Consider the following 15,317-nt stretch of genomic DNA (forward strand, 5'->3'; position numbering starts at 1 on the left):
TTAAACTAGACAGTGAGATCCAGGGGCTTGATCAGAATAAAATTCTACATTCTGAGGTTAGTATTTCCTTACTCGTTTTGTGTTTCCTTCACTGTCTTTGAGTGTTCAACGTTCTTAGCAGCAACTGATCATATATATATCCCCTACAAAATTATAAATTCATCTTGTTTGCACTAAAACTTAACCTGCAAATACACACACTCACCCTAAACCCATTGCTACCAAGTTAATTCTGTCTCACAGTGATCCCAATGACCCAGAGGAACTGTCTCATAGGGCTTCCAACTCTGTGTAATATACATAAAGTAGATTGCTGATGAGTCTCCTCCAATCCTGCTGCCACATTCTTCCTCATAAAGTTTGGTGCCTCAGATTATTTCCTCAGCATATATATTGAATAAGTATAGTGGAAGGTTATAAACCTGAAGCACACCTTTCCTGATTTTAAATCATGCAGTAACTCCGTTTTGTTGGAATGAATGTTTCTTGATCTATGTAAGAGTTTTCCATGATATATAATCAAAATAGTGTTCCTTCTGTGGTACAAGGGCAAGAAATTTCAGACACAATTCACAATATATATGTGGATACATATCTGCAATAGTTTTCACTCTCACTACTTAAGACTTTTACTCAAATACTAATACTGTTTTGATTGTAACCTATAACTTAAAATACAGTACAACAATTCATGGCTTTTAATGCATGCTACTTCCACAAAGTTCTTTTTTGTGATGTTCTACAGGCTTACATAATCACTGATGATTCAACTGCTTCACTGAGATATTATCGGGTGAAGGGGATGCAGGCTAAACAGTTGGTAGCTTGGTTTTTCTGAGTTTGTTTTCCTAAGCTAAGAGAGACTTTTTAAAGTCAGTAAGATCTAGAAATGTTGGAGAAGTTAGCCTATCATATGCCATTCTCTTATCACCTAATATAAATGATTCTCCCTCGATCCTAACAGGATTGACACACTGATTGCAGCAATGGGCATTGAAGAGCTTGGCCTAGGATCAGATATGGTTCTGATTCATTGTATTTTGGGGTTGTGAATAATAAGAGTAGACTCAACGGCACCTAATGACAAACTTTTCCATTTACTTCCCTCATTTTACTACTTCTTTCATTTATCCTATACACACTTCAATACTTTCCACCCGACTGTCTTTCCTTCTTTTTTCTAATTATTCCTCTAACATATTAGTATTGAAGAATTTATTCTCCAGTTCACTAACTCAAGCATGTTTAGCCACACAGGATTATATAACAAAACTGCTTTTAGGGTATTTGTTCTGGTAAATTTGTTGTTATTGTTGTTGTTATGTGCTGTCAAATTGCTTTCTACTCATAGCTACCCTATGTACAACAGCTCTCAACCCTGCTCTATCTTGAGCCAATTTCATTGTCTCCAACACACCTATGCCCATAACCTCAGTAACTGAGTCAATTCATCTCATCCAGGGACTTCTTCTCCTATACTGTTCCTCCACATTACAAGCATGAAGTCCTTCTCCAAGGGCTGGTTCCTCCTGGCAATATGCCCAAAGTATGTAAGATGGAGCTTCAAAATCTTTACCTTCAAAGAGCAGCTTGTTTCACCCTCTCCAAGAAAGACCTTTTTTTGTTCTCTTCCCCAGCACCACAACTCAAAGCTCAAAGGCATTGACTCTTACATCATCCATAGTCATTGTCCAGCTTTCTGATGCATAACAACTAAATCCAAAAACTATGGTCTGGATCAGGTGCATCTTAGTCTCTAGATTGACATCACTGCTCCTCAGGACTCTAGAGAGGTCACTGACAGCAGATTTTCCCAGTGCAATCACCTTTTGATTTCCTGACTGATAGTGTCAAGAGTGTTGACTGTGGAGCCAAGCAAGCTGTAACTGTTAATAACTTCAATCTCTTCTCTGTCTATGATAATGCTCCCAATTGGCCCAGTGGTGAGAATCTTAGTCTTCTTAATGTTGAGCATCAATCCATAAAGGCTGCAGTCCTTGACCTTCTGCAATAAGCACTCAGGTCCTCCTCAGTTTCAGGAAGTAAGGTTGGGTCATCTGCATAACATAGGTTGTTGATGAGTTTTCCTCCAATCCTGATGCCACCTTCCTCATCATAAAGCCCAGCCTTCGGAATGATCTGTTCTGCATATAGACTGAAAAGAAATGGAGACAATTTGTATCCCTGATACACTCCTTTCCTGATTTTGAGCCATGCAGTGTTTCCTTGTTCTGTTCTTCCTGGAGCAAGTATAGGTTTCACATAAGCACAAAAAAAATGCTTCTGGATTCCCCTTCTTCTCAAGGTTAGCCACAATTCATTGTGATCCACACAAATGGCTTTGCATAGTACATGAAACACAGACAGACATTCCTCTTGTAATCTATGCTGTCTGCCAAGATCCATCTGACATTGGCAATAATGTCTCTTGTGCGATGACCTCTTCCAAAGCCAGCTTGTATTTATGGTAGTTCCAGTAATTTCTGGATAATCTTCCACAGGACTTTGCTTGCGTGTGATATCAGTGATATTGTTCGATAATGTCCACACTCTTGTCAGGTCACCTTTGTTTGGAATATGGATCTCTTCCAATCAGTTGGCCAGGTAGCTATCCTCCAGAGCAGCTTGTAATTCAAAGGTCTTTCCAAGTCCCATTCATTGTGATTTATATGGCAGTATTTGGGAAGTTACAAATCCTTTTTCTAAAATTTCCTTCCACCTAGGATCCTGGATGTGACTTGAGTTTCACTAAGAAAGGAAGACCCTGACTATGGCAAAGGGCTTAAGCGTGTCAGAGATTGTGAGGATGGCACAAGATAACAACAGATACAATCAGTTATGAGAGAGCTCATTATTTCATCCATGGGGAGTTGTGTTCCTAACCCAAAGATCATACCTCTCTGATAGTTTAAACACCAGAGGCTCTGCAAGAGAAAGATGGGCAATCTCTTCTTGTACAACTTACAGCCTTGGAAAACTCAATGGACTGTTAGCAAAGAATTGGTTTCAGTTCGACAGCAATGAGACAGATTAAGTCAGACGTGAAGGAGCCCTGGCAGCCTAACACATAATGCACGAGGCTGCTAAACAAAGTTGATGATTTGAATCCATCCCCATCAGGAGACACAGTGGCACTTTCCTCCCTTAAGGATTTACAGTCTCAGAAACTAGATGGTAGGTCCTAGTAAGGCTCAACAGCATGAGGTTTTAAAAATCAGATGTTAAAAACCCAGCTGGCATGATGTGTTAAGGGAATGCTAACCATCAAGTGGTTCAAGTTCACCAGCTGCGCTTGAGTGAAAGATGAGAAGTCTCCTCTCATAAAGCCTCGGAGACATGATGACGGGCTGTCAGGAGTCAGAATCAAGTCAATGGCGGTGGATTTAGTTTGGGTTTTTAATCAGAAATATTTGCATATCATGCACAGGTAGGAAGTAAGGTAAAAAGGCTATCCTACTGCTATATTCTTAGGCAGGTGTGATTGATGATTTGTTTTTGGTGGGTTGTTGGGTTTTTTTTTAAGAAGAAAGTGTTAACAAAGAAGTCAGCATACAACTTGTTCTAAAAAGGAAAGCAATTTATCTTTGCTTAATTATTGTCATTATACTTTTTTAGATTATTAACATTGCTAAAATTATAATCTTCTAAATAAATACTAATATCTTATGTCATTTACTACTATGTCTGATAGGTTGTTATTGTTACTAGGTGCCATCGAGTTGAGTACCACACACAGTGAGCCTGTGAACAACAAATCTGAATCCTGTCCTATCCTGTGCTGTCCTCACAATCTCTGACACATTAGAGCCCACTCTTTGTAGTCACTTCATCAATCCACCTGCTTGAAGATCTCAAGCCCATTGCTACAGTCACTCTGTCAATCCAACTGGTTTAGAATCTTCTCTCCTTCGCTGTCCCTCCACCTTTCCAAGAATGATGTCCTTCTCCAAGGAATAGCCTCTGCTAGCAGCAATATGCCCAAAGTATGTGAGATGAAGCTTTATCATCTTTGCCTCCATGGAACACTCTTGGCTGTATCTTTTATAAGACACAGATCTTTGTTCTTTTGGTATTCCATGGGATATTCTTTCAGTACTCTCTTCCAAAATCATAGCTCAAAGGCATCAGCTCTTCTTCTGTCCTCCTTATTAACTGTTCAGCTCTCAGATGCACAACAAATGACTGAAAAGACTATGGACTGAATCAGGAGCACCTTAGTCTTCAAACTAACATCTCTGTGATACTGTAATTTGGAGAGGTCCCTGACCACAGACCTGAGGTATAGAAATGTCAAAATAGCCTAAATTGATACCTCATACACAGGACAATAAGTTACTATCAAAGGAAAAGTGCCCAAATAATGGAATTTTTATATTATCAGAAGTTAACTAATTAACAAAGTCTGAAAATATTTTCAACCTTGAACATAAGCATTAACTCTTGAACATAAAATGGGATTTTTGTTGTTTTGTGTGTTTTTTTCATTGCTTGTTTTACATTAAATTAGGTAAGCAGAGACCTTAGTGTCATTATGATTTGATTTGGGGGGAAAAACCCCCCAAAACATCAAGTAAGTACAGAATGGCAGCATGTTTTTTCTTGTTATGAACTGTTGTTCACATTAATCATTAATGTGGGTTATTTTTATTAGAATTTCAGAGTTGGAAACTAATATTCTAGTTCCACATGCACAATTCATGGTTAATTGTACTGCTAACCCAAATGGCGGAGTGTTTCCAGTGGTTTGAACTGAACAGCCTGTCCTCAGGGAAATTTGAGCAGCCTCCCCCTGTTGCAATTCACAGCCTGAGAAACCTGACGGAGAATCACCAGTGGGTGGGAACTGACTTCACGGCAATGAGTCTGAGTTTGTTTTATGATCCATCATAGTCATTTTAACTCACTGCCAACAAGTAAGGGAGCTCAGGTGGTAGAGTCTACAGTTAGCTAACTCAAAGGCGGCACATCTGTGGTGGATCAAATCACCAGCTCTTCAAATCCACCACCATCTCCAAGGAAAATGATGAGTGATCTCCTCCCATGAAATTTGCAATCTCTGAAAACTCGCTGCAGGATCAGCTATAAGTCAATTTTAACCCGATGGCAATAAGTTTGAGAAGTGGTTTTTGTTGTTTGGGGGTTTTGTTTGTTTTGGTTTGGTTTTTTTTTTTTTTTTAGTTTTCTAACGAGTAATTGTAGGCTCAATGATGGTGAATTCTGTCATAGATTTGTACTATAACTCATTGTCATCAAGCCAATTTCAAATCATGAAAACTTCATGTATGTTGTTGTTATGTGCCAATGAGTCATGTGAGACTCATAGCAACCCTATGTACAACAGCCCTAAACCCTGCTCTATTCTGTGCCAATCTCACTGTCTCCAGCACACCTACCCCCATTACCCCACTGAATCAATCCATCTGAACGAAGGTGTTCCTCTCCTGTGTTGTCCCTCCACCATCCCAAGCATGATGTCCTTCTCCAAGGACTCTTCCCTCCTTGCAACATGTCCAAAGCATGCCAGAGGAAGTTTCAGAATCCTTGCCTTCAAGGAGAAGCCTGCTTTCACCCTCTGTAGGATGAAACTGTTTGTTCTTAGCAGTCCATGGTATATTCAATAATTTTCTGCAACACCACAGCTCAAAGGCATCAATTCTCTTTCGATCATCCCTAGTCATTGTCCAGCTCTCTGATACATAGCAAGTGACTGCAAAGACCATGGCCTGTATCAGGCACACCTTAGTTTTCCAAGTGACATCGTTGCTCTTCATTACTTTGGAGAGGTCTCTGACAGCAGACTTTCCCAATGCAATACATCTTTTGGTTTCCTGGCTGCTGGTACTAAAAATGTTGATTATGGAGCCAAGCAAAGTAAAGCTATTAACAATCTCAATCTCTTCAGCATCTATCATGATGCTGCTAATGAGCCCAGTAGTGAGAATCTTTGTTTTCTTGATACTGAGGTTTAATCCATATTGGAGGCTGTAGTCCTTGACCTTCCACAGCAAGCGCTTCAGCTCCTCCTCAGTTTCAGCAAGCAGAGATGTGTCATCTACATAACCCAGGTTGTTGATGAGTCTTCCTCCAATCCTGATACCACATTCCTCCTCATACAGTCTAACTTACCAGATAATCTGTTCTACAAGGTATGGAGATAGGACACATCCCTGGCGTACATCCCTCGCAATTTCGAACCATGCAGTCTTTCCTTGCTCTGTTCTGACGACAGCCTCCCGGTCCAAGCATAGGTTTCACATAAGCACAATCGAGTGTTCTGAGATTCCCATTCTTTGCCAGTTTGTTGTGTTCCATTCAGTCAAATGCCTTTGCATCATTAATAAAACACAGATAAACATTCCTCTGTAACTCTCTGCTTTCAGCCAGGATCCATCTAACATTAGCAATAATGTCCCTAGTACCACGACACCTTCTAAACCCAGCATGGACTTCAGGCAGTTCTCTGTGGAAGCGCTGCTATAGATGTTTTTGGATAATCTTCAGCAGAATCTTGATTGCATGTGATATTAATAATACTGTTCGATAATTTCTGCATTCTGTTGGATCACTTTTCTTTGTTATGGGGACAACTACAGACCTCTTCTAGTGAGTTTTCCTCCAGTATATCAGAGTAGATTGTACTCCAAATGGTCTTCGATGCTGATTTTTGCTAATAGAGGGTCAGGGTTTTTTTTTCCACAGACCCCCGGGGTAGACTTGAGCCATCAACCTTTCAGTTAGTGGCCAAGCATATTAATTATTTGTACTACCCAAGAATTCATCTGTACTAGATCTGGAACCAAAACATGTCTCCCAACTGCTAGTTCAAATGTTTCTTTACTAAATAAAACACAGATAACATAGTTCATAAGAATATAAGCTGCTAACCCAAACTACAGAACAACCTCACTGATTTCACATGCAAGCAAGATTTTACTGAAGATTATCCAAAAATGACTGGAACAGCACATCAACAGAGAACTACCAGAAGTCCAGGCTGCCTTCAGAAGGGGTCGTGGTACTAGAGATATTGTAGCTGATGTTAGATGGATCCTGGCTGAAAGCAGGGAATACCAAAGGAATGTCTATCTGTGTTTTATTGACTATGCAAAGGCATTTGACTGTGTAGATCATAAGAAACTATGGTTGACTCTGAGAAGAATAGGAATCCCAGAACACTTGATCGCTCTAATGCGAAACTTATACTTGGACCAGGAGGCAGTCGTCAGAACAGAGCAAGGGAACACTGCATGGTTCAAAATTGGGAAGGGCGTACGCCAGGGATGCATCCTATCTCCATACCTTTTCAACCTATATGCAGAACAGATTATCCGGGAGGCTGGGCTCTATGAGGAGAAATGTGGGGTCAGGATTGGTGGACGATTTATCAACAATCTGCGTTATGCGGATGACACAACCCTGCTTGCTGAAACTGAAGAGGACCTGAAGCGCCTGCTGCAGAGCGTCAAGGACTGCAGCCTACAATATCGATTGAAGCTCAATGTCAAGAAGACAAAGATTCTCACCCCTGGACCAATTGGCAGCATCAGGATGAATGGTGAAGAGATTGAGATTGTACACAGCTTTAGTTTGCTTGGCTCCACATGGGAAAGCCTGCTGTTAGGGACCTCTCCAAAGTACTGAAGAGCAGTGGTGTCTCTCTGAAGACTAAGGTGCGTCTGATACAGGCCATGGTTTACGCAATCACCTGTTATGCATCAGAGAGTTGGACAATGACCAGGGAGGATAGAAGGAGAACTGATGCCTTTGAGCTGTGGTGCTGGAGAAGAGTATTGAGAATACCATGGACTGATAGGAAAACAAACAGATTTGTCCTGGAAATGGTTAAACCGGGTGGCTCCTTGGAGGCAAGGATTCTGAGGCTCCGTCTAACATACTTTGGACATGTTATGAGGAGAGACAGGTCCTTAGAGAGGGACATCATGCTTGGGAGGGTGGAGGGACAGCGCAGGAGGGGAAGGCCCTCTATGAGGTGGATTGGTTCAGTGACTGGGATAATTGGGATGGGAGTGTCGGAGACAGTGCGATTGGCACAGGAAAGAGCGGAGTTTAGGGCTGTTGTACATAGGGTTGCTATGAGTCGAAGGCGACTTGACGGCACATAACAACAACAACAACAACCCAAACACCATACTTCCCTGATGGATAGAATTCATGAGTCATTCCATAGTAGAAACATGGGCAATCTCTTCCTGGTCTAATTTACAGCCTCAGAAACCCATTGGAGGGTCTACTATAAGTCAGTTCCAACTCAAAGGCAATGAGGAGTTTTGGAATCCATTATGCGTGCCTTGGCACACACATGAACATTATGCTGATCTTAGTGAATCAAAGTATGGAGTTAGATTACTTGGGTTCAAGTAATAGCTCTGGTACTTACTAGCTTTTTCAATCCAGGTTCCTTTGGGTAAGTTCGGATTTCTTTATCTGAATATATATATATATATACACACACACACACACACACACACACACACATCCCACCACCAAAAATCTAAGCCACTACCATTGAGCCAACCTGATTCATAGTTACTATACAGAACACAACAGAACTCACTCACAGGGTTTTTTTCCGAGGCTCTACACAATCTTTACAAAATCAGAGTCAGTCTCTTTGACTGCACATAACAACAACACTAGCTCTCCACAAATTAAATACTGCTCTACTTTTTCATCAGCAGAAAAAAAAGCTTGAAGTGAATGAGCACATTTACTAATCTAAAGCAATGAGATTCTGTCAAATAGTAGGAAATAATCATCCTTTTTTCTCATAAGCAATAAACACTGTGAACACTACCAATTGTGTAGTAAATTTACATGGTTTTGTTTCCATGGCAATCATCATGCACAAAACGAAGAATCGCTGCTCTTCTATAAAGAGCATCTTTCTCTCAAAGAAAGAATTTTCCCTTTTCAAACAGAAATTTAAAGTTATCCAAGAGACATTTTAAAAAAATAGAACTAAAATAGAACAGTAAGAATTTTCAATAACAAGTGTTTAATGATTCCTCACTTTGCAAAAGGGCTTCCTCCATTAATTTCTTAAATGTTTCAGGTTAACTTTCCAGGTTAACAACCATTTAGGGAATAAAACTGTCTGGAATGAGAATACAGTTACTGGGAATAGAGGGCTTGAAAATGGGTTTTAAGGATGGCACAATTCTACACACATGGACAAGCACATATACAAGCATATCCCTTACCAACTACAAATAACAAATGACAAATCTTCATCTTGAGATCACTCAGTCTATCAATACAAATTTAAAACTATGAACAGTGTATTGTTTCATTGTGTATGGCTGAGTTGGAACCAACCCACAGCTAACCCTCTGGTGGGGTTTCCAAAGCAGTTAATCACATGGAAGGAGATTTCCCATCCTGCTCTGGTGGAGCAGCTAGTGGATTCAAACTGTGTGCTTTTGAGATGGTAGTATAGCTTTTTGTCGGTAGGCCATCATTTAGTGCTATGCTGCATAGTGTCTTACACAGCTAACCAAAAGTTTGGTGGTTCTAATCCACCATTTGCTTTTCAGAAGAAAGATGAGCAGTTTCCTCAAGACTTACAGCTTTGAAAAGCTCATGGAGGTTTGCTGTTAGTGGGCATTTACTTGATGGCAGTGGTCAGAAGTCATAAAAGTTCTTTTCTCATCCTTATTTTGGCACAAAATTACAGTATAGCACAGATTCAGCTTTCACAACTTTAAGATAAAGAATTAAGATTAAATAGCCTTTTTGTCAGTTTATATCTTTTCATCCACAGACTTATCTATTCATATATCTGTTATTTCTTTCTGTGCTATATTGTATACTTTCTAACTAACAGCTTTCATAAACCAAACCAAATCCACTACCCTCAAGTAGATTCCAAGTCATGGTGACCTTCCATCTGGTTTCTGAGGCTGTAAATCTTAACAGGAACCAAATGCCTCATATTAATCCCAACGAGTGGCTAATGGATTTGAATTACCAATTTTCTCAGTTATAGCCCAACCTATAATGTACTATACCATGAGGGCTCTTCCATACCACAAAGGAAATGTTTATCTAATTAAAATTTGGGTTACTCTGAAAAAAATAACACAACATAGCATCATGCCTTACACAAAAGGATGTTCAATATTTAGTGCAACAAACAGTCATAAACTCTAACCCAGGAAGATAGTGAGGATGATGGGGGATAGGGCAAGATACAGATTTGTTGTTTATAGTGTTGCTCAGAGTAGTACTCAAGACTTGGTAACAATAACAACAACTATTCTTCAAAAAGCAAAATAAGGAGCCAGCTGATTTTAATGTTAAAAATTTTAATTTTTATATTAAATATTAAATTTTATTTTTATATTTTATATTAAATAATATTATAGTTTTGACAAGTCACTCAGAATCCCACAAAACAAAAAATATACAGCTATCACTCAGGTTTGAAAAAGTAATTTCTTGAGCTGATAAAGCAAAACAAAGGGAGGGGAACCCCAATACTAACTATATTAAGGAATTTTTCTTCATCAATGAAATAATTTCTTCAGACAGTGTTATCCAATTCTGAAGTCATGATAATATCTAGTACTGTGATTAGAAAAGAATATACTGATTATGAAAATTATTGACTGTGCTCTTGTTCTATACGTGTAATTTGTTAGGTTGCTAATTCCAGGGTCAGAAGTTTGAACTAATCACACACTCTTTAGGAGAAAGATGGATCATCTCTTCCCGCAAAGTTTTATAGCTTCAGAAATCTGATTCTGATAGGAGTCAAAATCAACTCAATAGCAATGGGAGAGTGTGTGGTGTGTTTATCACTTCTCATTTATTTACATAAATTGTTATTGTTGATTTCCATTGAGTTGAGCATGACTCATAGCAACCCTATGAACAAAAGGCCTGAAGCCTTTCTATAATTACCATCATTTACCAAAGTTCCTAGAGTTTCCAGAGGCATGTTGTTTAGGAAGTGGATAAAAATTTTTATATGGTGGGCAAAATACTATCCTATCCTAGAATAGGATGCATAATCATTCACACCATTAATAACAGTCTTGTATTAGAAGAAGATTCATATGCTTGTAAAATTTTATTTGTTGTATGTGTACGTATCTTAGGACTTCTAAAAAGAAGATCGTAGATGAGATGGACTGATAGAGTGGCTACAATGGGCTCACTGAGCACAGCAGTCACTGTGAGAGCGGCACAGGATCAGGTCATGCTCTGCACTGTGGGACACAGGGCTGCTATGAGAAGGAGCTGACTAAAGTCACCTAACGAGCCACGGGAAATGGAATCAATTCAATGACAACAAGTTTGAAGTTTTGGGCATTTCTTTAAGTCAAGTTTAATAATTCCTGGTATAAGACCCTTTTCTTCCTATGGATCAAAATTATTTACAAAGACATTAATTTTTTTTATAACTAGTTAAGGTAGATGATTTAACAAATCCTCAAAAGGATTACAATTAAAATCTTTTAAATAATATCCCAGTAGATATCAAATTCATAGACATGAAGGAGGGGGGGAAATCTTGTCTTATTTCCACAGCAGTTAATGCCTATAAATTTAGTTAAGTGGTACTTTTTACAAAGTTTTACACTTTTATCTAGCAAGGGTAGTATAAAATTTCACAAAGGATAAACTTCTTAATTTGAAGACTCCCAGAAGAGATGGGTATATAAGCGGTCTGACTTGGTTTTCAAATAATAAGTGAAATTTGATCCCTCTTGTGACCAGTGAAGTTTGTCTAGGAGCCCACTTACACTTATTTGTTGATATTGGATATGGCTAGATTATATCAAATTAAAACAAGTATAATTTTTATAAATTATACATTCAACTGGGATATAGGTTTTGAAAGTGACAGAAACTGAAAAAAATTTTCATAGGTCTCAATTACATTTAATCTGTCCATAGCCACTTAAAATACTTTTTATAAAAAACAGCATCACTCATAATATTTAAAAAGAACTTCCTTATGCAACATTTCTTTCTACTATTTAATTTCTAATCAAATGAGTGACTTAAAACCAAACTATTATGTGCAGTCTAAACAGCCAATGCCTGAAAAGTTAACATCAGTTTTTCAAATGCTTTTACAAAGCTTTTCACAGTTCTTTAAAAAAAAATTAAGAAATGATTAACGTAATGTCTCTTTCAAAAAATTAAAATTCAGAAAATAAACATTTATATGAAATATGAGAGTAAGAAATGCTTAAATGATGAAAAACTGTACAAATAAATTATTTTTAATCTCTTATCTAGGTTACTTCAATCATCAGATTTATTTCATTTATATCAATACATGATAGATTTTTCTACAGACTTATAAAACAGGAATAAATTCATAGAAACAAAAGGAATACAGAAAATAACCTCTGACTGTCATGTTTTATTACCAGTTGTTCCTGTAGTTATTAACACACTGTTGGTACATTACCTTAAAAAAAATCAATTTCCTTATTATTATAAATACTCACAGGAAACAAAATAGAAGGAAAGAAAAAATGTACTGCCAAAATTTAAAGAATTTACACATTAAAAAAGTCACTGTACATTTTGCTCAAATAATTTAATAGCAGGTAGAGCACCAAAATATACAATTATTTTTCTTGTCCCTTGACACATTAAAAGTTAACTTTACTTAATTATCATAAGACCAGTCAAGGGAGTCACCCAACTGTAACGTAGCAGACTAATACTATGCTTCCAGAGTGAAGTGCAGAACCAAGCAACGGCCTGGGACGTGAAAACAGCAGTATGCGTGATACACACACGTTTTGTCAAAAGTAATGCAGTGACCCAGCTTCTGTACTGCTAGGAATATACCCCAAGGAAAACAGAACTGAGATAAAAATGGAGATTTGTGCACCAATGTTCATAACAATTAGTCATAATAGCAAGAAAGTGAAAACAGCTCAGATGTCCATCCACAACAGGACTGAGAAATTACGGCACATTCACAAAGTGGAATACTACTAAGCAGCATTAAGAAGCAACAATTTCATAAAATGCTAAATAAAATGAGAGACTCTAAAGAGCATTACACTGAATGAACTAATTTAGTGTCATAAGGACAAATACTGCATAAGACCATAATAGTAAAAGTAGAAGGCTAACTAGTTAAGATACGGATAAAAGTCCAACTGGGGAAGGGTAGAGAGGATAGGAATAAAGAAAGGGTGGGGAGAAGAGGAAAACACTAGTGATTGGTAGATGGAGAAGTATGTGTGAAGCAATTAGGAAAGATCCAATGGGGATCTAAAAAGACATAGATCAATGGTGATTAATTTTTCTAAAATAAAACATACATGAGTGATTGTTTGAAACACAGTGTGAATGTAGGAATGTACGAAATGCAATGCACATGAATGATACACAATGTATATAAATTTTGTATGCAAACCAATATAAAATAAAAATAAAGTTGAGGGGGGCGTAAGGCAATACTTAAGAAGAACTTAATACAACTCACTGAATAATTAATCTAAAACCTAAGTTAAAATTGAACACAGTAAACCTCTGGGGAAAAAATATTTTAACAGTAAAAGAAAAATGATACTGGTGATTCAGAGATATACTTACAGATCCTCGGAGAAATAAAATGGGAACCCCAATTCCAAACTTTCCTCCTAAAGTGTCCACAGCAGATAGCAGCTGGAATGCCTGTGGACCAAAGTCCTGTGATGTATCATCTGAGTCTTCAGTGGAAAAACAATGACTTAATCTAAATAGAAAAAATATAAATGAAGTTCTGTTGGTGCAGTCCGGAACAAGCTGGTCAGCGAATTGGCACATTTCTAGCAGTTTAAATTTAACAGTGTGGCTCCAAGGGAGAAAAATGGGCAGCCTCCTCTCATTATGATTTAGAGCCTTGGAAACCCAACAAAGGGTCACTAAGAGTCAGAACAAACAGGACAGCATTGAGTTTGAGGTTTTGGGGTTTTTTTCAGTATAACATTTCACTGATTTTCACTTCCAGTAAATCAGAACTGATGCACAGCTGACCATCCAGCAGTATCTGGAAATCACACAAGAGGAGACTGCCCATTTTTCTACCACAGAGCAGCTGGTGGTTTTGAACTGCCTGAGTTTGGGTTGGCAACTCAATTCACAATTAAAATGTAGCTCAAGCTTGTCAACTACTTCAAAATCTACAAATAAAGTTTAAGATTTCCAAGATGTGAAGAATCTAAATATGAAAAAAGAAATTATTATATAGTCTCACAGACACATTATCTTCTTAAGACATGTACAAATGATTCTCCAATCTAGAATCTAGTGTCACAGAACCCAAGAGTGACAGGAGAGGTGCCTGGGAACATAAGCAGCAGAAGAAAAAAGAGCAAGCAGAGCTGCAGGATACCAGTCAGAACAGTTCCAAGGGATCACATAAGCAGCACCATTATCGAAATACACACTTTATCACTCCAAAATCCACCTGTCCTACCCTTTAGGAACTATACCACACCCTACTGTTCATTCTGAGTATAACTGATCCGTTCTTCACCCTGTAGCACAATCTTATATTTGACAGATTATACAAACAGACTCATACTGTAGAACTGGTATCATACTGTAATCACACTGCAGAACGGGTAATCATCTTCTAGAACTGGTGATCATACTGTAGAACTTCTTTTTTCAAATGATTCAATAATTTTGCCATTGAAGTCACTATGGTCAAACAATCCTGGGAGCGCCTAACTAGTATTCAATTTCTTTAACCATTTTAAGATTATTCTGGTTGTCTGTTGTTTGTATTTTATTGTTTTGATGTTATAAAGAAATTGGATCTACCTTGGTCTAAAATGCTGATTTTATACATATCAAGTTATTTTTAGTATGTCTTTATTATTCTTTTAATTCTGTGATTATCTATAATAATATTATTTCTCTTATTCCTCATATTAGTAACCTGTACGTCATCTCCTTTTTTCTTCTCAATCTTGGTAAAAGTTTTTCCACTTTTTCAAAGAAAATGTTTTCCAGTTTATTGAATTTTCTCTATCTTTATAGTCTATTTTTTAATTGAGGTTTTGTTTGTTTTTGTTTTATAGTTCAGAATGTACACAACAAAACAAACCAATTTTGCACTTTCCACACATACAATCAACTATGACATATGAGCAAGAGCCTATGGTGATGAAGGAGGAAGTTCAAATTGCTCTGAAGAATTGGCAAAAAACAAGGCTCCAGGTGTTGATGGCACACCAATTAACATATTTCAACAAACAGGGCCCTGGATGTGCTCACTAAGTTGTGTCAAGAAATCTGGAGGACAGCCAGCTGGTCAACTGACTGGACAAGAT

The 15,317-nt window shown here is 37.9% G+C and overlaps 1 protein-coding gene across 1 annotated transcript in view; it reads right to left on the bottom strand.

Moving 5' to 3' along the window:
• Positions 1-15,317, bottom strand: part of WRN (Werner syndrome, RecQ helicase-like) — a 207,244-nt gene that overhangs the window by 56,692 nt on the left and 135,235 nt on the right. The window contains exon 22 of the mRNA XM_006884172.1: positions 13,591-13,732. Within this exon, the coding sequence (XP_006884234.1) occupies positions 13,591-13,732 (142 nt within the window). The remainder of the gene's footprint in view (positions 1-13,590; positions 13,733-15,317) is intronic.

Source organism: Elephantulus edwardii, unplaced genomic scaffold (assembly GCF_000299155.1).
Source record: "Elephantulus edwardii isolate Elephantulus edwardi_28Jun2011 unplaced genomic scaffold, EleEdw1.0 scaffold00031, whole genome shotgun sequence".
In the NCBI taxonomy this organism is placed as follows: Eukaryota; Metazoa; Chordata; class Mammalia; order Macroscelidea; family Macroscelididae; genus Elephantulus; species Elephantulus edwardii.